The sequence below is a fragment of the Microcaecilia unicolor genome, chromosome 1 (assembly GCF_901765095.1).
Source record: "Microcaecilia unicolor chromosome 1, aMicUni1.1, whole genome shotgun sequence".
NCBI lineage: Eukaryota > Metazoa > Chordata > Amphibia > Gymnophiona > Siphonopidae > Microcaecilia > Microcaecilia unicolor.
In genome coordinates, this window is record NC_044031.1 from 484,339,912 (window position 1) to 484,367,290 (window position 27,379).

Below are 27,379 nucleotides of genomic sequence, written 5' to 3' on the forward strand. Positions count from 1 at the left end.
GCCAAGAGGAACAGAGTGAGTCCTGGATCTGCTGCATTATATGCATGGATATGTAGTTTTGTTGTACCTTTTGAACTGGTATTCATTTTTGGTCCTTGAAGGTCACAAATTGATCCAGATTTCAGAATATCCCCAATGTATATGTGAAATATAGTATGAAGGTATACTACATCCACTGTATGCAAATCGATCCCATGCATCTTATTTTAGGGATATCCTGAAAACTCATACTGTTTGTGGTCCTCGAGGACTGGGAGTGAATATCACAGCCATATTGGAGCTTCTAATAACATCAGGACACCTCCTCCATGCATGCAAAGGGTAGGAACAGGTTAGGCTTTGCTTGGCCCCCCTTGACATTGAGCTATACAGTCACTTTGAATTTAAGCATATACCAAACATGACTAATTCATGCAAGCCTAGGACAAAATCTTCCACCAGCTTTCCAAGCATTTCTACTCAAAAATTTTTTCCTATCAACCCTCATTTGGAATGATGATTTTTTTTATTTGACTGCTATGATCTCATCTATGCATGTTACCTTTTGTAGATGTAAAGATTGGCTGAGGTTCTGCCTGCTCAGCAGTATTAGAACTCTACCAGAATAAAAACATTTTTGACTTTTTAATAACCCCAACGCTTTCCAGAACAGGGGCTGCACCTTCCTTGCCTGACTGACACGGTGGGAGGATTCATCACTTGAAAGGAAAAAACAGGGCTCCTATAAATGCCTGGCCAGGTATTCCTGGTTAGGGGCCTTTTGATGTCTGAAAGAACTATACTCCTTCTCTGGCTGTCTTCAGAGGCCCCATCATTGTCTCTTTGGAAACAACAGATGCAGATGTAGAGACTTGACGTTCAGGACTTCCAATCACCGAAAGGACTCCGATTTCAAAGGATCTGGGAGAGATTTTGGTCCAGTTTGACCCCACGAGCTCACAGTCATGTCCTCAATCTGTCTTTCTGATTACATTGTCACCCCCTTTTTTTCTTTTTTGGAGTACAATGCTATGTAGAGGGGGGATGGGTGGGAGGAACAGTTGATTTTGTTTGGGGGGGGGGGGGTATATCTATTATCCATGTAATTGAAAAGTTATAATCAAGTCTCTGTACTGTAACTGCTTCTGCTCAATAAACATGATTTAAACATACCCGGCCGGGGGAGGTGGGGTCATTGTCTTTGGCTTACTGACCCAAGCCTTTGTACCAGAACCATGCTAGAGGACTTACCATCATTATTAACCTCCAAGGTGTAGCAGTCTCTTTATGGGGGGGAGATGGCCTAGGACAACAGTCAGTGACCTGGAAAAGTCAGGAGTGGGGAGCCAGCCTCAGAGCCTACCAACTGCTGGACTGTTTCCACCGAGCACAGGTACAGGGAACCTTCCTTCAACACTGCCTGAGAGGAGCAGAAGGAAGGGACACAAGAGGTGTTAAGTACTCCAGCTGGAGAAGAACTGTGCCTAAAGTAAAGACATATCTATCCTCCAGATCCCTTGAGACTGTAAATATACAAGAAAAATAAGGGAAAAGATTGCATAGGAATTGTAAGTGTTACCTCTCAATTTAAGTAACTTTATTGGAATATACAAGGGATTGTAAATAGTTGTTGGAGATATTACCCCTGTTGACTATCCAAGTTGCAGTAAATCCTTCACAGTTTAAAGCTAATTTTTCTGTCATAAAACAGTCTACACAGTAAGAGTGAGTGGACGCTATCCAGCTTATTTTCGAAAGAGATCGCTGGCCATCTTCCGACACAAATCGGGAGATGGCCGGTGATCTCCTGAAATCGGCCAAATCAGTATAATCGGAAGCCGATTTTGGCCTGCTTCAACTGCGTCCCGTCGCGGGGCCGGCGAAAGTTAAAGGGGGCGTGTCGGCACGGTAGCGAGGGCAGGATGGGGGCAGGACGGGGGCATGCATTGAGATGGCCGGCTTCGCCCAATAATGGAAAAAAGAAAGTTGGCCTTGACGAGCATTTCGCTGGCTTCACTTGGTCCCTTTTTTTTCAGGTCCAAGTCCCCAAAAGGTGCCCTAAATGACCAGATGACCACTGGAGGGAATCGGGGATCACCTCCCCTGACTCCCCCAGTGGTCACTAACCCCCTCCCACCCTCAAAAAAATGACTTTATGTTCAAATTTGTTTATTGAGGTTTATATAACATTGTACACAAAAGGTAATGGCTATTACATAATAAGACTTGTGACACCATAACCAATACAGTCAAGAGAATACATCGCAAAGGGCAAAAGGGCCTTGTGTCTGATAGCCCCCTGCCTATACACTCTTCCTCTGTGCGAACCATCATTACTTGTGCACTGTGCACCTGTACCCGTTAACTACTTACGGGTAGCGTACGAATACTTTTCCCCCTGCAGTTACTTAAGCTGTTCCCATACAAAAATAAGTATCTGCCAGTTTCTTTTATGCGCCAATCTGTGGTACAGAAACTTTAAACATTTCACTATGTAACCATAACACAAAACAATCAAATCTCGCCATCCGCCCAAACTAATATATCAACACTGCACCCAGTGAACTACAAAGTGCAAAACCAGATGTTTCCCTTCCCCCCCTCCATCCCCCCCCCCATCCCTACCCCTCACCCTCCCTCCCCGCCTTCCTTAGCTAAGCAGGAGTCTCGAACAAACCTCTGGGGCCCTCAACTGGTGTTAACAAGCAAGCTTCTCCCTCTCGGACTCAGTATTTGCAGATAAGGGGCCCATACTTGAAGGAATTGCTTTCTGCGTTTGGGTGATGTTTTAGCGTCACGAGCTTCCCATGAGGCCAGAAGATGTACCTGGTTTCTCCAATGCCAATATGCAGGAGCTTCCTTGGAAGTCAAAAAAATGACTTTAAAAACTTTGTGTGCCAGCCTCTATGCCAGCCTCAAATGTCATACTCAGGTCCATTGCAGCAGTATACAGGTCCCTGGAGCAGTTTTAGTGGGTGCAGTGCACTTCAGGCAGGCGGACCCAGGCCCATCCCCCCCCTACCTGTTACACTTGTGGTGGTAAATGTTAAGCCCTCCAAAAAACCCCAGAACCCACTGTACCCACATGTAGGTGCCCCCCTTCACCCCTTAGGGCTATGGTAGTGGTGTATAGTTGTGGGTAGTGGGTTTTGGGGGGCTCAGCACCCAAGGTAAGGGAGCTATGGACCTGGGAGCTATTTTAATTGTTTTTTTTTACTTTTTAGAAGTGCCCCCTAGGGTGCCCAGTTGGTGTCCTGGCATGTGACGGGGACCAGTGCACTACAAATCCTGGCCCCTCCCATGACCAAATGCCTTGGATTTGGCCGGGTTTGAGATCGCCAGCTTCGGTTTCCATTATGGGCAAAAACTGAGGCCAGCCATCTCAAACCTGGCCATCTCTGACATTTGGTCGGCCCCAACCGTATTATCGAAAAAAAAGATGGCCGGCCATCTTTTTCGAAAATACGGTTGACTCCGCCCCTTCACGGCGCCGTCCTCGGAGATGGCCGGCCATGGAGATGGCTGACGCCGTTTGAAAATGCCTCTCCATGTCAGCTAGTCTTCTAGTATTGCTATCCCCGACTCTGCCCTCAACCTGCCCAATATAAATACGTTGGCGTATCCCCCTGATGCTGTATCCCAAAAAAGGGGTTACATGGGGTTGTCACTTTTCTCCAACTATATAAATTAAATATGATTCCATCCTTCCCATACTAATGTTGTATAGGACTTTTTCTTCTGTTTCCGTTTTTGTTTATTTTTGTACATCCCTTCTCTACTGCTGTCTAGTAGGTGACTATACACTTAATACACATTTTCTCTGTTTCATATAATTCTCTGCAGTTGACTCTGGGCATTCATTTGACCCACTGTATACCTCAATGTTTTCATGCAGATACTCATCAGATCTTAGTGTGCTGGCTCCAGAACTGCCTCCCTTGCTTTTTTCTTTTGTCCCACTTGTCTTCCAACTCCAGGTTGACAGCAATATCTATAAATAGCATGATGAATGGGGAGCCAACTATTTGACAGTCTCTCAGTCTCTGGAAAACTGAACAGAAATATGTAGACCTTGGCATCGCCTCGAAAAGCGACTTTTTGATATTTCATGCACAGCTGTTCAGCAGCTGAAAAGTAATCTTAAGATAAGATATATTTAATGTTTTAAACCACTCTGTGGTGGTAAAGTCAACTTTCTGTTGATCTTCTGCTTTCTGTGGCTGAGGAAACAACTTTTGTGGTCAAAACTAGACAAAGTCCAGTGGCTAAAGAAGGATTTTTGTGGTTAAATGCTCAATGTTCTGAGCTACTTTTTCTAAAATGTATTTCATTCACAGACCTGTTGTGTGCCGGGAGGGTTTTCTTTCATACTTGGCTTGACACTAATGCTCTGCACAGAGCATGATCCACAGGAAATGAAGGTAGCCAACACATATAATTCAATATGCTGGAAAGATTCCACTATTAGGCAGCCACTGCTATAAACAGGAAAGTGGCATGTAAGAATCCAGCACCATGAGCAGTAGACTGGGATGGTCCACCAGGTACAAAGCCTGACCGATTTTTTGTCCTATAAGGGATTAGCAACACATGAAATAAGAGACATCCCCATGTGTTCTTAGTGACATTATCAAGGTAATTTAATAAAGTTATTTTCATCTGTATATGGCCTCTTATAAAAGAAAGACTACTTCAAATAATTTGGGAACCCTACTGGAACTCTTACTCCAGCTGCATACAGCTGGGATGGGAGAGAGGGGGAGAATGTAGGGGTTTTGTTTCTTGATTACTGTGCAAGAGTTTGGTCTACTAGCATGCAATCGTGTATCTAGCTGTAGCAAAAGTTCAGACTGTATGTTTCACCTGGACATGTTTTGCACTATTGCATTATGTCTGGTTCTTGTCCCTTATGTCATGATTGTATTGCTAGTCATTATCTTTAATAAAAATGGTTTCAATATGAAAGACTGCAAAGAAATATATACTTTGCTGTTAAGGAGTGTACTTTACTGGTGGACATGCAGATGGGGGGGGAGTCTAGGCAGAGCATGGGTGATTGGGCATAGATATAAAATTCTACATGAACTATGTTCCACTTCCTAAACACAGAGTCTTCACTTGACCCTCAACTAATCCCTCTCCCATGCTACCCAGTTGCCACCCAATGCTAGATTCTGCATGTACTTCTAGATCCCAAGTCAATATCAGACTCTGTGCTGTTCTGTTCTCCTACCCAATCCCTTTGTTCCCACCTAAGTCCCTGCTCTCCCACCAACCTTGTGTCCTCAATACCTGCTCTGAATCTTTGCTTCCTTCCCCAGAATCCACCCATCCAAGTCTTTCTCCAGCATCCATTCTCCCCGCCTCTCTTCCTTTCCCAGCATCTACCCTTTACCTCCTCCTCCATCTGCCCCGCCTTCATTCCTAGTATCTGCATCTACCTCTTCCCTTCCTCCACAACATCTGTATTTGCTGCTCCTTTACCCTTCCTCACATTGATGAAGTAACAACAGGAGCACTGAGAACCAGTCCCTTTTCTCCCTGGTTCTTGCCCATCTGTAGAATTGAAGAGAAAGTGTTCACAGTGCCTGCAGTTTGACAGTGGAGTACTAGGGAGTGGAGGGAATGACTCCAGGGTTTCATTTGCCAGGGGCAAGAACAACAGGAGAAGGGCTGGATTAGGGAACAGAGTGACTGCCTCTGTTCTTCAAACTTACCCATACCCCTTTCTCTTCCCTGCAGACTGCTTGTGGTTCTAAAGTCTGAAAGTGGTGGAACTGTGTTCCAGGTCATTCCCCTAGAAATTAAACTGACTGATTCCCATGGCGGATAATGGGCTCTCGGCAGCAGAAGCTGAGCAGATGAGCAGTGAGACAGGCAGAAGGCAGCCCTGGTAATTGGGCCATCCCCCAAATAATGCCACATGTGTGCATGGCCTCTGATTCCCACTTACAGTAGGCATAACCCCTCTGTCTGCTATAAATGGAACCACCTCACTGCGGAGCACTGGTCTTCGGAAGAAGGGGGCAAAATCCCACAGGGGTTGCAAAGGATAGTAAACTGTTACCGCAGCACAGACAAATCTCTACCTTGGGATCCTATGTTCAATGGTAGTGTACATGTACCATTTGCACTTATGAGGCACACCCATGCCTTGGATCCTGCAACCTCCTAGATTGCAGATAGTTTTCCTATCACTGAGGTAAGCCTTTATTGGCCTAAAATTTCCAAATCCTGTCATCACTTTTTTAATGAACCAAACCACAACCATTTTCCAATCCTAGAGAACTACTCCTGTCTCCAAGATCAATTGAATGAGATCTTCAATGGACACATCAGATCCTCTCTGGGCTTGCTTAGTATCCTAGGATATATTTCATCTGGCCCCATGACTTTCTCCCCTTTCTGTTTTTACTAATTCTACGTATTCTTTTCCATAAATGGTCTGCCATATGCATCTTTGCCAACCATCAGCGGTCCTTTCCCAAGGTCATTTTCACTAAACAATGAACAAGTATTGAGCATGTTTGATTTTTCCTTACCATTCTACCTCTGGCATTTCTCCTTTTCCTGATATTAACGATTGTAGCACAATACCTCTTTACTGTGTCCATCCTATACCTAGGGGGCACCCATGAAAATTGAACTAAACAATCAGAATAAGGAACTTTGCATGCCTTAATAGGCATGTTCTCATTGCATCAATACACACAAAGTTACAGATAAAATATCTGTTCAATGGACAGCTAAATATTTGTGTATGCAATAGGAGGCGAGAGGCTGATACGGTATGTATAGACCAGGAAAGAGACCTTAGAGCAGGGGTTCTCAAACCAGTCCTTGGGACACACCCAGTCAGTCAAGTTTTCAGGGTACCAACAACGAATATACATGAGATAGATTTGCATACAATAGATACAGTGCATGCAAATTTCTTTCATGCATATTCATTGTAGATATCTTGAAAACCAGAGTGGCTGGTTTTGTCCCAAGGACTGGGTTGAGAACCCCCAGTGGCATACCAAGGGGGGGGGGGCGGTGGGGGTGGTCTGCCCCGGGTGCACGCCGCTGGGAGGGGGGGTGCCGTGCGCCTGTCGGCTCCGCTCGTTCCGTGCTCCCTCTGCCCCGGAACAGGTTACTTCCTGTTCCGGGGCAGAGGGAGCATGGAACGAGCGAAGCAGACAGGCGCGCAGCATCCCCCCCAGCAGGTAAAAATGCACCCAGGGGCGAGGAGGTGTCCTTTTGCCGGGGGGGGGGGGGGGTCGCACTGCACCCGGAGGGGGCGCATCGACAATCTGCCCTAGGTGTCAGCCACCCTAGGAACGCCACTGAGAACCCCTGCCTTAGTGTGACAGTATCTGAAGATCTTAAAGTGGCAAAACAATGTGACAATGCAGTGTCCAAAGCCAAAAGGATGCTTGGCTGCATCAAGAGGGGTATAACCAGCAGAAAAAAGGAGGTGATATTGCCGTTTACAATTCAATGGGCATACCACATTTGGAATACTGTGTTCAGTTTTGGTGCCCATGTCTTGCCAAGGATGTAAAAAGACTTAAAACTGTTCAGAGGAAAGCCACCAAAATGGGGTGGGATCTGTACCAGAAGACATATACCATGGAGGAAAGGGAATGGGACTTCATATACCGTCTCTTTGGTATTTGCAGCTACATTCGAAGCTGTTCGTAAAGTATATACAGGTACTTATTTGTACCTGGGGCAATGGAAGGTTACCTGACTGGCCCAGAGTCAGAAGGCTCTGCAGTGGGAATTAAATCCAGTTCTCCAGGATCAAAGTCCGCTGCACTAACCACAAGGCTACTCCTCCACTCGAGAGGAGAGAGAAAGGAGATATGGTACAGACATTTAAATTGTTGAAAGGCAGGAACAAAAACAACCTTATAGAACATGAAATGAAGTTGCAAGAAGGCAAACTTAAAAGCAACATCAGGAGATACTTTTTCACGGAGATAGTAGTGGATACCTGGAAATTGTCAGAGTCAGAAACAATGATGGAAATCAAAAAGGAGCAAGGTAAACACAGAGTTTCCCTATATGGCATGAAAAAGGAATAAAAGGATAGAGCATTTCCATTCATAGTTTAACTTAAATAATGTTCACACTTTAAACAATAAAAAAGGGGGGGCATAAAGGAGGCTAGATTGCATTGGCATCAGTTACAACCCTAAAGCAAAGCGGGGGGGGGGGGGGACCCACAAAGTTGCAGGTACAACCCTGGCTGCCTTTCTGGGCAGATTGGATGGGCCATACTGGTCTTTATTTACCATCATTTACCATTTTACACCTGCAGGGACATAATCTTTGGTTGGTAGATGGATGCCTCTATGCTCCTCAGAAGGGAGTCACCAATCACTTCCTAGGCATGATTGTTACTGAAGTTTTGGTGGCTCCTCACCCTGGGATGGTTTCACTTCTTCCTTTTCTAGTGCTGCATGCTGGTTCTTCAGTTCATGTAAAGGTGGAAGCAGGGTGATTATTTTACTGGCTTTAGTGATCTGCATCCAGCTGTCATCCTGCAGTTCAGCTTCTTACCTTCTGCTGACAATTTTAAACCTTTTTAATACTTTTTAACTCATGAGTTAAAATATACATGCTAAAACTTAGCAGTCCCCTGACTCTCTTTACCCCTACACCGACATTCCCTTCACCTTTGTTGGAGGCTTACTGCTGCTTCAGGGAACCCAAACAAATAACATTTTGTTCACAACTCTTGATACTCTTCTTGTAACTTAGCGAGAATATTGTGGCAGGTCAGGTACCATGGTGCTCACTAAGCAACGTAGTAGCTGATCTGCTGTTAGTAATATGTAACCTGTCGTTAAAATCTTCCGTAGTACCTGAAGATTGGAGGGTGACTAATGTAACATCGATTTTTCAAAAGGGTTCAGGGGTGATCCTGGAAATTACAGACCGGTGAGCCTGATGTCAGTGCCGGGTAAAATAATGGAAACTATATTATAAAGAATAAAATTACAGAACACATAGATAAACACGGTTTAAAGGGACAGAGTCAGCATGGATTCAGCCAAGGGAAGTCTTGAATCACCAATTTGCTTAATTTCTTTGAAGGTATTAAAAAAATAGTGTCCTTCTCACAGGGTTGCCCAAATCGGAATAATCAAAAGCTGATTTGGGGCGTCCTCAACTGCTTTCTATCGCGGGGATGACCAAAGTTCACGGGGGCGTGTCTGAGGCGTAGCGACGGCGGGACTGGGGCGTGCCTAACACATGGCCGTCCTCGACCAATAATGGAAAAAAGAAGGGCGTCCATGACCAACACTTGGACGACTTTACCTGGTCCTTTTTTTCTTACGACCAAGCCACAAAAATGTGCCCTAAATGACCAGATGACCACTGGAGGGAATCGGGGATGACCTCTCCTTACTCCCCCAGTGGTTACTAACCCCCTCCCACCCTCAAAAAAGTTTTTAAAAAATATTTTTCCAGCCTCTATGCCAGCCTCAAATATCATGCCAAGCTCCATGACAGCAGTATGCAGGTCCATGGAGCAGTTTTAGTGGGTGCAGTGCACTTCAGGCAGGCAGACCCAAGCCCATCCCCCCCTACCTGTTACACTTGTGGTGGTAAACGTGAGCCCTTAAAAACCCACCAGAAACCCACTGTATCCACATGTAGGTGCCCCCCCTTCACCCTTTAGGGTTATGGTAGTGGTGTACAGTTGTGGGGAGTGGGGATGGGGGGGTTCAGCACACAAGGTAAGGGAACTATGCACCTGGGAGCAATTTCTGAAGTCCACTGCAGTGCCCCCTAGGGTGCCCAGTTTGTGTCCTGGCATGTGAAGGGGACCAGTGCACTATGAATGCTGGCTCCTCCCATGACCAAATGGCTTGGATTTGGTTGTTTCTGACATGGGCGTCCTCGATTTCCATTAGAGCCAAAAATCAGGGATGACCATCTCTAAGGACGACCATCTTTAAGGTCGACCTAAATTTCACGATTTGGGCGTCCCCGACTGCATTATCAAAACGAAAGATGGACGCCCATCTTGTTTCGATAATACGGGTTTTCCCGCCCCTTTGCTGGGACATCCTGCGAGGTTGTCCTCAGGAAAACTTGGGCGCCCCTTTCGATTATGCCCCTGTATATCCTTTTTGATATGCGGTGACCAGAATTACACATAGTATTCAAGGTGCGGTCACAACATGGAATGATACAAAGGCATTATACCATCCTCGTTTTTATTTTCCATTCCTTTCCCAATAATCCCCAACATTCTATTTGCTTTCTTTGCTGCCGCAGCACACTAACCAGAAGGTTTCAAAGTATCGTCGATGACTCCTAGATCCTTTTCCTGGTCGGTGACTCCTAACATGGAACCTTGCATCACATGGCTATAGTTCGGGTTCCTCTTTCCTACATGCATTATTTTACATTTGCTCACATTAAACATCATCTACCATTTGGATGCCCAGTCTCATAAGGTCGTCTTGCAATTTTTCACAATCCTCTTGCAATTTAACAACTTTGAATAATTTTGTGTCGTCGGCAAATTTAATTACCTCACTAGTTATTCCAATATCTAGGTCATTTATACATATGTTAAAAAGCAGTGGTCCCAACACAGACCCCTGCAGAACCCCACTATCTACCTTTCTCCATTACATAGTAACATAGTAGATGACGGCAGAAAAAGACCTGCACGGTCCATCCAGTCTGCCCAAGATAAACTCATGTGTATACCTTACCTTGATTTGTACCTGTCTTTCTCAGGGCACAGACCGTATAAGTCTGCCCAGCAGTTTTTTCTGCCTCCCAACCACCTGTCCCGCCTTCCATCACCGGCTCCGGCACAGACCGTATAAAAGTCTGCCCTCCCCTATCCTCGCCTCCCAACCACCAACCACTCTTCCCCCCACCTGCTCTGCCACCCAACTGTAGCTAAGCTTCTGAGGATCCATTCCTTCTGCATAGGATTCCTTTATGCACATCCCATGCATGTTTGAATTCTGTTACCGTTTTCATCGCCACCACCTCCCGCGGGTATACTGACCATTTAACCCTACTCTCTGTTTTCTATTCTTTAATCAGTTTTTAATCCACAATAGAACACTACCTCCTATCCCATGACCTTCCTATTTCCTCTTAAGTCTTTCATGAAGTACTTTGTCAAACGCCTTTTGAAAATCCAGATACACAATATCTCTTGACAAAAAGAAATCATACTATCTTGGCAGCAAATCTGACAGAACTAATTATACAGAAAAACTAAATAGCAGAATATGCATTGTTATTTATAGAAACCTAAAAACTTACCTAGAAGCAGGGTTATTAATATATCTACAAAGTAATAGCCAAAGAGGAAAGGCTGATGCCAAGCTTCTACTCCAAATGCTGCTGTTAGGAAATAAATTATTGTCAATGTCTGCAAAAAGAAGAAAAAAAAAGATGAAGCCATTTCAGTCCTTAATACATTTTCCCATTATCAGTGTGCACAGCTCATATTCTGTTTACTGTATCCAGAGGCCTGGGCATATAAATCTATAGTAACAGATAAAAATTTGTAATATTTGCCCTTTTTATCTAAGTAATTACTTTTAATCCAGATTTTAAAATAAATTAATAACCTCAATACAGCGACATCACACACTTGCAACAGTAAAATGTCTGCATTTGGTGTAACCCTGTATAACAAAACCCTGGAAGGTGTGATCTGAATGCTGAGATGTAACTAATGCAGGGTATCGATGGCTTGAAGTGCCTGTGCTTCACATGAAAAACAGCTGCCATCAAGATGGCTCATGGTACAATAGGACCCAATTTATGCTGAAGGTGTTTTACTTAAAATATAACTCCATCTTGAGAATCAAAGAAGCTCTACACGTCAAACTCTGCCCCATCTAGTCCCAGACATATATTTGCAAGGAAAAACAATCTGAAAATGTTATTTTATGCAGTGATTTCACAAATTCCAGTATTTCTTTAGTTTCTAACTAGGGAAAATGTATTTCAAGCAGTAATTCATCCCACTTGATGAGAAGTGATCACTGTAACTAAAGTTGTCCTTGCTTAGGCAAGCTTTTATGTGTGACTCAACTTAGGGCCAAGTATGTGGGATGGAGCTGTTCTGGACGTGGTACTTACAAATGGAGAGTACATTTCTGACGTCAAGGTGGCAGCATAGGCAGTCGGTGGTCCAACTGTTTGGGGAGGCTAAAGGGGGCAGGGTTAGGGGTGGGGCCAGGGGTGGAGCTTAAATCCATAATTGTCTGATAACACAGAAAAAAAATAAAAATAAAAGTCACAATTAATACCTTTTATTAAATTTAGATATTAGATATGTATCATATGTCAAAGAATAAAGTGGTTGCTCAAAGCATATTCTAAGCACAATCGCTCAACTGCAAAACACTATGCACAACTTTGTGCAAAAACACACTCAGAACCTTACTGTACCATAAATATTACACTGGGCAGAACCTAATACACCAATATACCACCCATACGGAAAATGCAGACTGTCAACAATATGAAACAAGGGATCATATCATCACAATTCTCATGTAGAGCCACAAAACACCCTAATTCATGTTTAATGTGGGATAAAATGCCATAAATAAGTAAATAAATATAAACTTTTAATGCTGAGCACCTGATTCTCAAAGTGGACATATTCCAAACACTATAATGAAAATAAAATGATATTTTCTACCTTTGTTGTCTGGTTGTCCGATTCTGCTGCTATCTGTTCTCAGTGCAGGTCAGGAAGTCATCCTCCTTAAATATCTCCCTGGCAACCCAGCCAACCCCCTCCCCCCCCTGCTCTCCCAGCAGTAAGGTAAACAAACCATAAACCAATTTCTACAATTGGTTACACAAGGCTAGAGGGCTTTCACTGCAGCTCCTGCTGTTAGGATGGAGGTAAGTCAACAATTTAAACCTCTCAGAGCACAGCAGGGGAGGCTTAGCCTGTCCAAGCCTCTTATACCGGGCGCCTATGGGTGGCAGACCATTTGGTATCTAGTGATCATCGTATGGTATGGTTCAATATTAAAACAGAAGAGAGGGCTTATTCAAGATTGAAGGTCCTGGATTTCAAAAGAACTAACTTTGCCAAGATGGAGGAATTTCTCAAGGAACAGTTAGCGGGATGGGAATAGCTGAAGGATGTAGAACAGCAATGGACAAGACTGAAAGGAGCTATACTAAAGGCAACTAACCTTTATGTTAGAAAATTACATAAAAGTAAGAGGAAAAGAAGGCTTCTCTGGTATTCGAATGTAGTAGCTGAAAAGATAAGGGTAAGGAGGCTAGCCTTTGCACGTTATAAGACGACTCAGAAGCATGAAGACAGGAGAGAATACCTAAATAAGCGAAGAGAAGCTGGAAAAGCTATCAGGATAGCGAAGCGGCAAATGGAAGAAAAGATAGATAATACGGTAAAATTGGGGGATAAGACCTTTTCCATAAATGTAAGTGGCAAGAGGAAGTGCCATAATAGCATTGTAAGGCTCAAAGCTGAGGGAGAGAAATATGTGGAAGATGATAAGGATAAACTGAACTGCTTAACAATTATTTTAGCTCTGTGTTCACGAATGAAAGACCGGGGGTAGGGCTACAGAAAACAAAGGCTAAAGGGGATGGATGTATGGTAGACCAAGACCCGTTTACGGAGGACTGTGTTCGTGAGGAGCTTGCCAAACTAAAAGTAGACAGAGCGATGGGGCCTGATGGGATACACCTGAGGGTGCTTAAGGAACTCAGAGAAGTTCTGTCAGCTCCGCTGATGGACCTCTTCAATGCTTCCTTAGAAACTGGAGTGTCCCAGTGGACTGGAGAAGGGTGGATGTGGTTCCTTTGCACAAGAGTGGAAGTAAGGAGGAGGTTGGGAATTACAGACCTGTCAGTCTGACCTCGGTGGTAAGTAAGCTAATGGAACCGCTTCTAAAGAGGAGGATTGTGAGATTTCTTGAACTAAATGGAATGCGGGACCCGAGGCAGCATGGCTTCACTAGTGGCAGGTCATGTCAGACGAATCTGGCTGTCTTCTTCAACTGGGTGACCAAACAGTTGGATGTGGGAGGGGCGCTTGATGTAGTATACTTGGATTTCAGCAAAGCCTTTAACACGGTTCCGCACAGGCGACTGATAAATATATTGAGTGCCCTCAGTATGGGACCTAGAGTAACTGAGTGGGTTAAAAATTGGTTGAATGGTAGGAGGCAGAGGGTAGTGGTAAATGGAGCTTGCTCTGAGAAAAAGGATGTCGTCAGTGGAGTACTGCAGGGATCGGTCCTAGGGCCGGCTCTTTTTAACGTCTTTGTGAGCGATATTGTGGAAGGGCTGTCTGGTAAAGTTTGTCTCTTTGCAGATGATACTAAACTCTGCAACAGGGTGGACACCCTGGAGAATGTGAATGACATGAGGAAGGACCTAGCGAAGCTGGAGGAATGGACTGATATTTGGCAACTAATGTTTAATCCCAAAAAATGCAGGGTCATGCACTTGGGTCGCAAAAATCTGAGGGAACAGTACAGCATAGGGGGTGAAGTGCTTCAGTTTACGAAGGAAGAGCGGGACTTAGGGGTTATTGTGTCTGATGACCTTAAAGCTTCCAAACAGGTAGAAAAAGCAACAGTCAAAGCCAGAAGGATGCTTGGGTGCATAAAGAGAGGCATGGCCAGCAGGAAAAAGGAGGTGATAGTGCCGTTGTATAAGTCTCTAGTGAGGCCCTATTTGTAGTACTATGTGCAGTTCTAGAAACCGCACCCACGGAAAGATATAAACAGGATGGAGTTGGTCCAGAGTGCGGCTACAAAATTAGTAAGCGGTCTTGAATGCAAAAATTATAGGGACAGGCTTATGAACCGCAACATGTATATGCTGGAAGAGAGGAGGGAGAGAGGAGACATGACAGAAACGTTTAAATATCTCAAGGGCATTTATGTACAGGAAGGGAGCCTTTTTCAAATGAAGCTCTGGAATGAGGGGGTATATGACATAGTTACGAGGGAATAGGCTTAGGAGTAACCTAAGGAAGTACTATTTCACATAAAGGGTGGTGGAGGTGTGGAATGGCCTCCCGGTGGAGGTGGTGGAGTCAAGGACTGTTCCAGAATTTAAAAAGGCATGGGATAAGCATGTAGGATCGCTTAGGAACAGGAAGAATTAGGGGTTACAGAGGATGGGCAGACTGGATGGGTCATATGGCGTTTATCTACTGTCATGTTTCTATGTTTCTAGTAAAGGCAAAGCAATGAACAGCCTTGTTTCATTAGAAAACTAAATCAATTTTTTTTTTTTAAATCTCCAAAATACAGGGTCTTTTTGTTTTGGCCATGAAAAAAACCCTCCAAATTCAAAATGTAAGCCTCCTGCCTTTATATCCCAGGCCTTCGCCTATGCCTTGATGGCACCATTTTCTCATATAGCCATATCAGAGCGAGCGGCCATACAGCAAAATTATGCCATAGGATCCAATAGGAGAGGAGTGACAGGAAATCATTTTTCAAATATGGCAACCCCATGGAGGGGGTTAGTGTAGCCCAGGGGCTTGGGTAAAGGTAGATATTGGGGAAAGACCCAAGGCAGTGCTGGGAGGTTTTTTGGGGTTTTTTTTTTAGCTGGGAATTGGGCCATTTGTTTGTTTTTATATATATTTATTTAGGGGTTTTTTTAGGGTTTTTTTGTTGTTGTGATGTTTATTTCATTTCTAATGAAACAAAATTAAACAAGCGTGAAAGGAATTAAAATGAACTAAATGAAAAAAAGGAAAAATGTTTGCCTTGCACACCCCTAGTTAAGGGGGATTTTATCTCATTGATTTTGTTTTTAGTTTTGTCTAATTTTAATGTTTGCTCTATGTTCCCTTGTCTTATCCATTCTTCATCTTTGGGGGTTTTTTTTAGATTGTTGATATTAGAGATTGTTGTGTTTGCATTTTATGTTTAATTTGTAACCCATCAGCTATTCCAGGCTAGCAAGAAAGAATATTTTAAATAAATAAGTAATTCTGTAAAAGTTCCTACAGATGCCAGCCTGCTGACTGTTCATAGATCCTGTGCTGTGCCAATAATTGGAACTAGTCAAAATGTGAATTGTGAAACCACATAAGTTACCAGACAGTGAGGCTTTCTGATAGGCTTGGATGGGACACAGAGCTCTGAACATGCGCCAACTCTGCTATTCATTCTGCTGCTGCACTGATTTACAAATGATTATGAAAGTATGGAAGTCACATTTTGCATTCTGTTACACTGATGTAAGTGGCGACAAAGTCACTCCTGTGGCTTGGCAGCAGCACTGCAGGCTTCAGGACAAGAAACCCGTCTCATGCTATGCTCTTGGGTGTGGGTGTGGTACTCAAGTCAAGCTAGAAAGAGGGACTCACAGCTGTATATCGCACAGATACTAGAAGAGAGGCCTGGACTCAGTGGCGTACCTATGGTAGTTGACGCCCGGGGCTGGTCATTTTTTAACACCCCCCTCCAAAATCCAGTACTAGGCATACCGAAAATACAAAACACTCAGGACCTATAGAGCAATTCTACCATACCATAAGCAGTCATTTCTACGAGTCACACAAGGAAAAGGAAAGCATCTTAAACACTACAGTGAGCACTAGAACATCAATTCACCTATTGTAAAACGAAACCAGACAGAATAATACAGATTGTCGATCCTGCACAGTCAATGCCAACTGAAAGCCATGTCTTTTTCACAAACACAGATACACCCTAATCCACTATAGAATAAGTAATCATAAACTTTCTATTCAGACAAAAATTAAACTGAACCCCCAAGATGCCAGACTCTGCATACAATGCAACACCACAGAAACAGAAAATGTCCCCTAGTACTGTACAAAATATAAAGACAGCAGATGTAAATTTGAAAAAAACAAATACCAATCACCACTTTACAAATTAACAAATAAAAATAAAACAAATAATATCATTTTATTGGACTAATACATTTAGCTTTCAGAGGCCAAAACCTTCTTCCTCAGGTCAATACAGTATAGTGCTGTTACAGTATCCTATCCTGACCTGAGGAAGGGGGTTTGTTCTCCGAAAGTAAAATGTATTAAAATTAGTCCAATAAAAAGATTTCCTTATTTACATGTTCTATTTATAAATTAACACAGCTACAATACTACTTTATCCTAAAGCAAAAAAATAAAAATATATATTCTATTTACAGTTTGTTGTCTCTGGTTTCTGCTTTCCTCATCTTCTTTTCACTGTCTTCCTTCCATCCAGCATCTGTCTTCGCTCTCTCTCTCTCTCTCTCTCTATCTCTCTGCCATCCAGTGTCTGCCCTCTCTGCTGTCCCCTCCATCCAATGTCTGCCCTCTCTCTCTCTTCTATCCACATCTGCCCTATCTCTCCCTTCCATCCACATCTGCCCTCTATCTCTGCCCCTTCCATCCACCATCTGCCCATCTGCCCTCTCTCTCTCTCCCTCTTCCATCCACTGTCTGCCCTTTCTATCCCTTCCATCCACTGTCTGCCCTTTCTCTCTGCCCCTTCAATCTACCATTTGTCCTCCCTCTCCCATCCATCCAGGGTCTGCCCTCCCTCTCACCCCCCCCCTTCCATCCTGGATCTGTCCACTCTCTCTCTCTCTCTCTGCCCCCTCTTTTCGGCCCCCAGTTCTAGCCCCATTATTCTACCTGCCCCTAGTTCCAGCCCCAGCCCACATCTCCCACCTGCCCCCCCTTTTCAGCCCCCAGTTTCAGCCCCACTATCCCATCAGTCACCAGTTTCAGCCCCAGCCACTTCTGAGGAAACTTAAGTATCAAAAGTTAAATGTTCATCTATAATTATACCTACAATTTTCAGATTGTCAATGGTTCAACTGTGAAACTGTTGTAGCCTTTTTGGTCAAATAGGTTGGTAATGACCATGAATTTAGTTTTTTCTTTATTTAGCTTTAGTTTAGTTGAGGTCAGCAATTATCTGTTTTGTTAATCTTACATAAGAACACAAGAATATAAGAGTAGTCATACTGGGTCAGACCAGTGGTTCATCTAACCCAGTATCCTGTTTCCAACAGTGGCCAAGCCAGGTCACAAGTACCTGTCAGAAACCCAAATTGTGACAATATTCCATGTTACAAATCCCAGGGCAAGCAGTTGCTTTCCCATGTCTCTCAATATCAGACTATGCACTTTTCCTCCAGGATCTTGTCCAAACCTTTTTAAACCCAGATACAGTAACCGTCGTTACCACATCCTCTGGCGAAGAGTTCTAGAGCTTAACTATTTGTTGAGTGAAAAAAATAGTTCCTCCTATTTGTTTTAAAAGTATTTCCATGTAACTTCATTGAGTGTCCCCTAGTCTTTGTAGTTTTGAAATAAGTACAAAATTTACTTGTACTCGTTCTACACCACTCAAGATTTTGTAGCAATTACCACTACAGGTGGATAAAAGGGGTTTATCAGATCACACTGTGTGCACATTACAGTTTCTGATTTTGTGTGTCCCTCTCTTATAATTTTTGAATAGCAAGACCTAACTCAGAAGGTCCAAAAAATAAGGAAAAACAACCCTACATATAAAATCCAAGCATGAAAAAGTAGGGATGCACCAATAGCCTTCCAATCCAACCAAAGAGATGTATAGTGCTATTGAAGATATTTTATTGGTGAATATCAATAAACATGCAAGCAGACTCGACATGGAGCCGTTTTATGGCACTCAGCACCTGTCTCTGAAGTCATGTATCTTAGCCAAGGCTTGCTTTTATCATGATGTATTGATGTATCAAAACAAGCAGCAGCAAAAAAAAAGTCCTGTCATGATCACCACTAAACTACATGAGACAGGGCCGCTGAGAGACTGGGCCGGGCCTGGGGCCAAACCGGCCCTGGGGCCCCGTCCCCGGCACCCCCCCCCCCCTCCGAGGTTGCTGCCGGCGCTCCCCCCTCCACCCGCATTGAAATCACAGCGCCTCTCACCTCCGTGTGAAAGTGCTGCAGGCAGCAGGGCAGCAGATCGCCTCCCTCGAGGGTGGGACACAAGGAGGGAAGGAGGCCCAAAGGGAGGCGATCTGCTGCCCTGCTGCCTGCAACGCTTTCACACGGAGGTGAGAGGCGCTGTGATTTCAATGCAGGTGGCCCAGCCCGGTGGCAGACGGTTGACGACGGAAGGCGGGTGGGACTGTGTTGCCGAGCCCCCCTTGGAGGCCCGGGGAATTTTGTCCCCCTGCCCCCCCCTCTCGGTAGCCATGGTGTGAGAAAACAAAGCAGTTGTGGTGATCACAGTATTGATTGTTTACCAGGTCTGTGACAGGACTTTTTTTGCTGCCCTAAGTCAGAAGGTGGTGCCATCTTGTCAGGTGCTGACTGTTTTGATGCAAAGGTGAGGTTAAGTAGTCATTTTGTGACGTCGGCTGATATTTGTATTTTGCAAGCAGTTGGTCCCAATAGTTAGGATACTGCCTCTAGTGAAGTTGCAGCAGTCCTTTCCCAGTTGAGTTCCTCATCCTAATGCTTTGATCCAGCTCCTCTTTGGGTGTTTAAGGCTTCAAATAGGGATCATGTGCAGTAGTTGATGGCACACAAATACCTTGTTAGTAGAAAGACATGCACACTGGCCTGCTTTAAATCCTGAGGTACATCTGTTATGGAAGAAATCCTCATTACCATCTTTTGATCCCATGAATTATTATCTACCTCCATCCTCACTGCCATTTCTAACTAAGGTCTTGGAGGAAGTGGTGCTTGGCCAGCTTCAGGATTTTTTTTTTTTAATTTCGAGAAGTATTCAATAAAGTCTTTATTGAATACCATGAACTAATCCAAAAGATCAAGCAATAACAAACCCAATGCACACAAGGATATTGAATACAGCAGGTGCAAATAGCAATACACTATAAACAGTAAAGTTAGAGATGGTCCCAGCAGTAGACAAAATAACATAGAACAGACACTTCTAACAATTTCTCTAAACAAAGCCCCCCCAACCTCCACCCCAACTGACAAAGTATCCAGGCAGGTTCAAAGCCACTAGAAAACTGTCAACAAGAACGCTGCAGAAAGGTTCCCAAATCGCCTCCCATTTAGCAAGTGTACGGTGTTTGGCAGCCCAAAGACACTTCATATCGCAAATATACCACAGTTTATTCAGCCACTTCACCAAAGATGGAACTGTAGGTTGTTTCCAATGAGCTGCCAAGGTCACACACGCCACACACATAGCACGAAGCACCAGAAAAGCCTGAGATTTTGTGAGTCTAGGAGACTTCTGAGGAAATAAAAAGAATTCTGGGGACCACTGAATCAGGTGAGCTTAGCAGCCCTGCAGCTGATGCTGAATGGTAGCTTCAGCATTTTTTGGAGGTTCAGATGTGCATTAATATGGGTTTAGAAGAGGACATAGTTCAGAGCATTTACTACTACTAAACTTATCATTTCTATAGTGGTATTAGACATACACAGAACATGTAAGAGACAGTCCTTGCTCGACTGACTGTACATTTGTCCTTTAGATTGTAAGCTCTTTGAACAGGGACTGTCCTTTTATGTTAAATTGTACAGTGCTGCGTAACCCTAGTAGCGCTTTAAAAATGTTAAGTAGTAGTAGTAGACAGAGCTTACAATCTAATCAAGACAGTCAAACAGGAGAAATAAGGGAATTACTTATGGTGGGAATGATTAAAACAGATTTGGGTACTGAGCAAGTGCATGGGGGTTAAGAGTAAAAAGCAACCTCAAAAAGATGAGTTTTTAGCCTTAGCCAGAGATGGAGCTTGACATACTAATTCAAGAAGTCTATTCCAGGCATATGGTGCAGCAAGACAAAAGGAACAGAGACTAAAGTTGGCAGTGGAAGAGAAGGGAGTTCCCAGGGATGAGTGTAGGGAGAGATAAGAGTGGAGAGGTACTGAGGAGCTGCAGAGTGAATACACTTGTAAGTCAGTAAGAGGAGTTTGAACTGTATCCGGAAGTGGATAGGGAGCCAATGAAGTGACTTGAGGAGACAACTAATATGAGTGTAGTGACATTGGTGGAATATTATGCTGATTGTTTTCAGTGAGGGTTTGATGCCAGAGTGTCTTGTTGGTGCTTCTGGACATATTTTGCCATTTGATACAATTGATCATTTGCTGTTCCTACAGAGACTGCACTGTATTGAGAGACACAATATGGTACTGGAATGGTTTCTTCTTTTATTGGTAGCTCATATGCAAAAGGTTCAGTTGCATAGGGCAATTGCAACACCTTGTATGCTGAGTACTGGGTCCCCCAGAGTTCAGTGTTGTCATCTGTTTTATCTAACATTTGTATATGTCCTTTATGTGTAAACTTGAAAAAACAATAGGTGTTGAATATTGACTTGCAGACAATATTCAGTTCTTTATTCCAGTTCATAAGTCCTTAGTTCCGGCAGTCTAAGAGGTGAAGACTTGTTTAACTACTATTAACACAGGATGTTTCAACATAATTTGTCTTGAATTTACAGAAGACTAAGATCCTTTATCTTAGTCGCACAGGATTCCCGTTGCAGCCTCCTTCTGTCTATCAATGGGGTGAGGGAGTAATTTGGGATTTGTTATATTATCTTTCCTTTCCTATATTAAAATGACAGTGCATAATGTTTTTTTCAAATGCCACATTTTCTGAAAATTGAAGCATTTCTTGAGTGGGGTTGATTTTTAGGAAACTATTGTGATCTTGCCTCTTGATTATTACAATTGCCTGCTGTTTGCCTTAAAGCTCTTCAAGCTGTTCAAAATACAAGTACATATTTCTTTTACATGTGCCCAGCACTTTGATCATATCATTCCTAGCCTGCAGAGACTTCACTGAATGCCAGTGATCTGACATATTCAGTTTTTGATCTTCATATTAATTTGTAATGCATTTAGTGGTGAGGCTTTGGGGTATGTTATGTGCCAACCCAAGCATTGCGCTAGAGTGAATGTCTTTGGTCCAATCATTTCAACTAGTTCAGACATGTAAACACGCGATTCCTTTTGTTGGTCCGGTGCTCTGGAATTCTCTTCCAGAAGCCATTAGGCTAAAAAATGACATGTTTCATTTTAGGGAGTTGCTCAAGGCTTATTTGTTCACTATACCCTTTGACATATCCTGAACCTTGTTGTTTCTGGAAAAGCTGTAAGTCCATGTTGTCTGGGGCGTTTGGTGATATGAATGTGAATGCTGACAAGTTTATGATGGTTATGGTAGTGATGTTTTATTTACTGTTATGGTTTTAATTTGCTTGTACATATGACAATTATGTGATTATATATTTTATTATTTTATATTCTGCTTTATTATTTTTTATATTATTTCTTATGTTTCTTGTACCCCACCTAGTACTAGGGATATGTGGTATAAAAATAATTCAGATAAATAGAACCAATCTTAGTGTGGAGCTAGATCATCAAGGAGACATTCATTTTAGTTCTCAAACTTAGGAAGTACTTGGGAAGAGGGGTGGGGGGGCTGGGAGAAGGGCAAAGTTCTCTGTGTGGTGAGGACATGCTGGCAGTGGAATGTATCCTTTCAGTTTCTCCCTGGCAACTCCACTCTGAGCTCAGATTTGATTGGATGTATTAATTTGATATACTGCTTAGGACATTCAAGTTTTAAAGCTGTTTCCAATAAAAATGATAACCATCAAAGAATATACAAATTGTGATTAAACAAACCAAATATAAAAGCCACATTAAAAATCATCAAAAGTATTTTCAAAAATCCAACTTTTTAAAGTCTTGCAATATTCAAGATAACTAGTTAACCCATTGAGAGCATCAGACAAAGAGTTTCATAAAGTTTGTGCTATAGGAGATGAGTTACAGCATATGCAAATTACTTATCTTACTGTGAGTAAAGAGATCACTAGCCTTGCTCAAAGTGTACATATAAATGGAGTATAACCACTAAAATATAATTGATCATAGTTGTCTAAAGAAAGGAACAAATGGTGCAGGTGTGGAAGAGATGTTTTTGATGGCCAAGCAAATGCCTCACCCTGATACCTAGGTGGGGAAAGTAGGGTGGCCCTTGAAGAGCTGGTTAAATTTGAGCTGATGGGATGTGGGAGTTAGAAACCAGAAAAGTGGAGTATGGATTGGAGTAGATAGGATAAAGGGTTCAGTGAGAGACAGAGTTTAGCCCCCAGAAGGCTGCGATTCTAAAGGAGAAAAATAGAAGGAAAATCTCTGTTTCTTTCTATCTGTACTTGAGGGGGGTTCTGTCAGTACTGGGATAACTGAAGTTGCAGGATTTGCCCAACAGAGGGCTGAGTGATTTCTGTGGTTTATGGAATCTATGAATCCTGTCAGAGTAATACAGATCACAGAAGCATTTGTCATTTTCTTAGGAAACAGGAGAGAAATATATATATATATTGTAGCTGGGTCACCCATCCAGGACCCAGCCAGGCTTGACCCTGCTTAGCTGCCTCTTCCTCTACATGACTGTTGCCTTCACTCCACAGCAATCTGGCTCCTCTGAGCCTTGGCTCCCGGCCCTGTGAACTCCCAGGACTTCCTCCTCCCTCCATTCCTTTCACAGAGGCACATTCAAAGCCCAATGTTTATAAGTAAGAGCTTTTATTTTCTTGCTTCAAATCAACAAAACACCCTTCACTCCAGGTTGTTTAGGCTAGCAGCCCAGAGCACAATTCAGGTTCAACACAGTCAAATTCAGGTTCAAAAGCAGTCCATATAACTTCAAACTCAGGTTCAAAAACAGTCCATATAACTTCACTTCACTTTAGCTCAGATTACTTCACTTAGGGAACAGTACATTATCAGAGGGAAAAACCAAATAGCTTGGTAGGTTGCAGCCCAGACCTTTTTAGTATGAAACAGTTTACACAGTCTTTCTTGCACCTTCTTACAGCCCGGTTACACAGCTTTATTCCCACCTGGTTCAGGCTGGGGTTTCAATTGTGCCCAGCTCTCTTTCTCTCCCACAGACTGCACCTGTTTCCTCTTTAGTAGAGATTTCCCCCAGTGCCTCAGCCTCTCTCCTCCGGTCTTCCACCAGTCTCTCCAGGGTACAGCTAGCCACCCTCTTAAAGCAGCTTTTTGGGTTTGAGCCAGGGCTCCAATCTCCATCTGTTCCTCCCCTAGTCCTTCAGTAATCTCCATTTTATCCTCCTCTTCAACTTCCCCCGCCCCCAATCTCTCCAGCTGGCCCTCATCACCTTCCTCAGAGACCATTTCCCAATCTTCTATCTCCTCCCCTAACTCTTGCACAGCCAGGTGGGGAAGAGAAGGATTCTGGGACTGGTAGTTCCTCCCCTTCTTCCTTAACCCAGCCAACCTCTCTGCCTCCGGTAGCCCAGCTTTCTGAATGTGGGTGTTGTGCACATGAAATCTGCCCTGTTGGGATTCCCCAGCTCCCTGTACCCCCTTTCTTCGTGCCTTCCCGGATCCCCTTTCACCTGCACTCTCACTATATAAATATATATGACTGAACCCTGATGTGCTCCTGAGAGGGTGTTACACATAGGAATGGTGACACTGGTTTAGTGCTCACAAATGGAGACTGTGGAGGTAGTAATCAACCCGCAGTGGTAAGTAGCTTATAAGCCACTCTTAGCCACAGGCTGAACTAACTCCAGATATTTAGTGCCAGATCATGTGCAACTCCCAGTATTGACCTCGAAATTAACCAGGAACCAGACAATATTCAGACCAATACCTGGTTAACTCGGAACATAAAGTTAGGCCAGCCTTTTTCCTGTCCTAACTTTATTCACCTGTTTAGCCAGTTAGTGGACTCAATATCAGTACTAATCAGCTAAGTACTGGCTCTGCTCCCAGGCTGCCCCTAACCTAACCGATTAGGGAATAGCTGGTAACCATAGATATTCAGTGAAACTACCTGGTTAAGTCCTGCTGAATACTGGCAACCAACCAGTTCATTGCGGTTTAATGGAGGACGAACCTCTCCTGCCAGGTTAAACCCTTTTTAATATCTACCCCAGTGTGCCTGCCACATAGGGGCCCACCTAGGCAGCAGACATCATCATATGGTATGACTTGTTTTAAAAACTAAACCAGGTCTAGAATTTAGCACCTAAAATTTAATGCTAAAAAATACAGGGTCATGCATTTGGGCTGTAGAAACCCAAAGGAGTGGTACAGCATAGAGGGGTCAAATGCCCCACTGCCACCCCACCCCCCCTCCACTGCCCTGCCACTCCCCACCCACTGCTGCAGCAAATACCTTGGCTATAGGGGGTCCCCAACCCCCGCCAGCTGAAGCCTTCTCCAGCGCCGCCACGTTGCCTGCCCTGCTCTCTCTTCCCCCTCATGTCCTGCATGCTCCTTTTAGTGAAACTGAGGTGCTGGACAAGGCTTCAGCTGGCAGGGGTTGGGGACCCCCCGCCAGCAAAACCAGGGGCCCAGAGGAAATCTGGGGAGGTCCAGGCCCCCATGGCCCCACATAGCTACACCACTGGGTGCATAGGGAGAGGAATGGATAGTAGAAACAAGGAGGCAATAGCATCTCTTTATAAGTCTCTGGTGAGACCTCATTTGGTGTACAATTCTGAAGAATACACTTTCAAAAAGCTAGAAATAGGACAGTTCAGTCCGGATGACAGTTCTGAAAATGGTCAGTGGTCTTCATCAAGATGTGTGTGTTGTGTGGACTGTGCAGTTTGATTTTGCCTAAACTGTGGTGTATGATTTTAAATGACAATTTTATGTTTGTTTTATTATTGTGTGTGCTTTATTATGGATGCTTTATTGTGACCCACTCAGATAATGTGGGATATAAATGTGATATACAGTGGGGGAAATAAGTATTTGATCCCTTGCTGATTTTGTAAGTTTGCCCACTGACAAAGACATGAGCAGCCCATAATTGAAGGGTAGGTTATTGGTAACAGTGAGAGATAGCACATCACAAATTAAATCCGGAAAATCACATTGTGGAAAGTATATGAATTTATTTGCATTCTGCAGAGGGAAATAAGTATTTGATCCCCCACCAACCAGTAAGAGATCTGGCCCCTACAGACCAGGTAGATGCTCCAAATCAACTCGTTACCTGCATGACAGACAGCTGTCGGCAATGGTCACCTGTATGAAAGACACCTGTCCACAGACTCAGTGAATCAGTCAGACTCTAACCTCTACAAAATGGCCAAGAGCAAGGAGCTGTCTAAGGATGTCAGGGACAAGTCATACACCTGCACAAGGCTGGAATGGGCTACAAAACCATCAGTAAGACGCTGGGCGAGAAGGAGACAACTGTTGGTGCCATAGTAAGAAAATGGAAGAAGTACAAAATGACTGTCAATCGACAAAGATCTGGGGCTCCACGCAAGATCTCACCTCGTGGGGTATCCTTGATCATGAGGAAGGTTAGAAATCAGCCTACAACTACAAGGGGGGAACTTGTCAATGATCTCAAGGCAGCTGGGACCACTGTCACCACGAAAACCATTGGTAACACATTACGACATAACGGATTGCAATCCTGCAGTGCCCGCAAGGTCCCCCTGCTCCGGAAGGCACATGTGACGGCCCGTCTGAAGTTTGCCAGTGAACACCTGGATGATGCCGAGAGTGATTGGGAGAAGGTGCTGTGGTCAGATGAGACAAAAATTGAGCTCTTTGGCATGAACTCAACTCGCCGTGTTTGGAGGAAGAGAAATGCTGCCTATGACCCAAAGAACACCGTCCCCACTGTCAAGCATGGAGGTGGAAATGTTATGTTTTGGGGGTGTTTCTCTGCTAAGGGCACAGGACTACTTCACCGCATCAATGGGAGAATGGATGGGGCCATGTACCGTACAATTCTGAGTGACAACCTCCTTCCCTCCGCCAGGGCCTTAAAAATGGGTCGTGGCTGGGTCTTCCAGCACGACAATGACCCAAAACATACAGCCAAGGCAACAAAGGAGTGGCTCAGGAAGAAGCACATTAGGGTCATGGAGTGGCCTAGCCAGTCACCAGACCTTAATCCCATTGAAAACTTATGGAGGGAGCTGAAGCTGCGAGTTGCCAAGCGACAGCCCAGAACTCTTAATGATTTAGAGATGATCTGCAAAGAGGAGTGGACCAAAATTCCTCCTGACATGTGTGCAAACCTCATCATCAACTACAGAAGACGTCTGACCGCTGTGCTTGCCAACAAGGGTTTTGCCACCAAGTATTAGGTCTTGTTTGCCAGAGGGATTAAATACTTATTTCCCTCTGCAGAATGCAAATAAATTCATATACTTTCCACAATGTGATTTTCCGGATTTAATTTGTGATGTGCTATCTCTCACTGTTACCAATAACCTACCCTTCAATTATGGGCTGCTCATGTCTTTGTCAGTGGGCAAACTTACAAAATCAGCAAGGGATCAAATACTTATTTCCCCCACTGTATAAATAAATACAAATATGGGGACAGACTTAAGGATCTTATTATGTATACTTTTAAATTCTTCTGTGGCAT

At 43.8% G+C, this 27,379-nt stretch overlaps 1 protein-coding gene across 1 annotated transcript in view; it reads right to left on the minus strand.

Moving 5' to 3' along the window:
- The window catches only part of LOC115477313 (ethanolaminephosphotransferase 1-like), a 167,096-nt gene that overhangs the window by 70,926 nt on the left and 68,791 nt on the right, over positions 1-27,379 (minus strand). Inside the window, exon 6 of the mRNA XM_030214111.1 lies at positions 11,272-11,380. Within this exon, the coding sequence (XP_030069971.1) occupies positions 11,272-11,380 (109 nt within the window). The remainder of the gene's footprint in view (positions 1-11,271; positions 11,381-27,379) is intronic.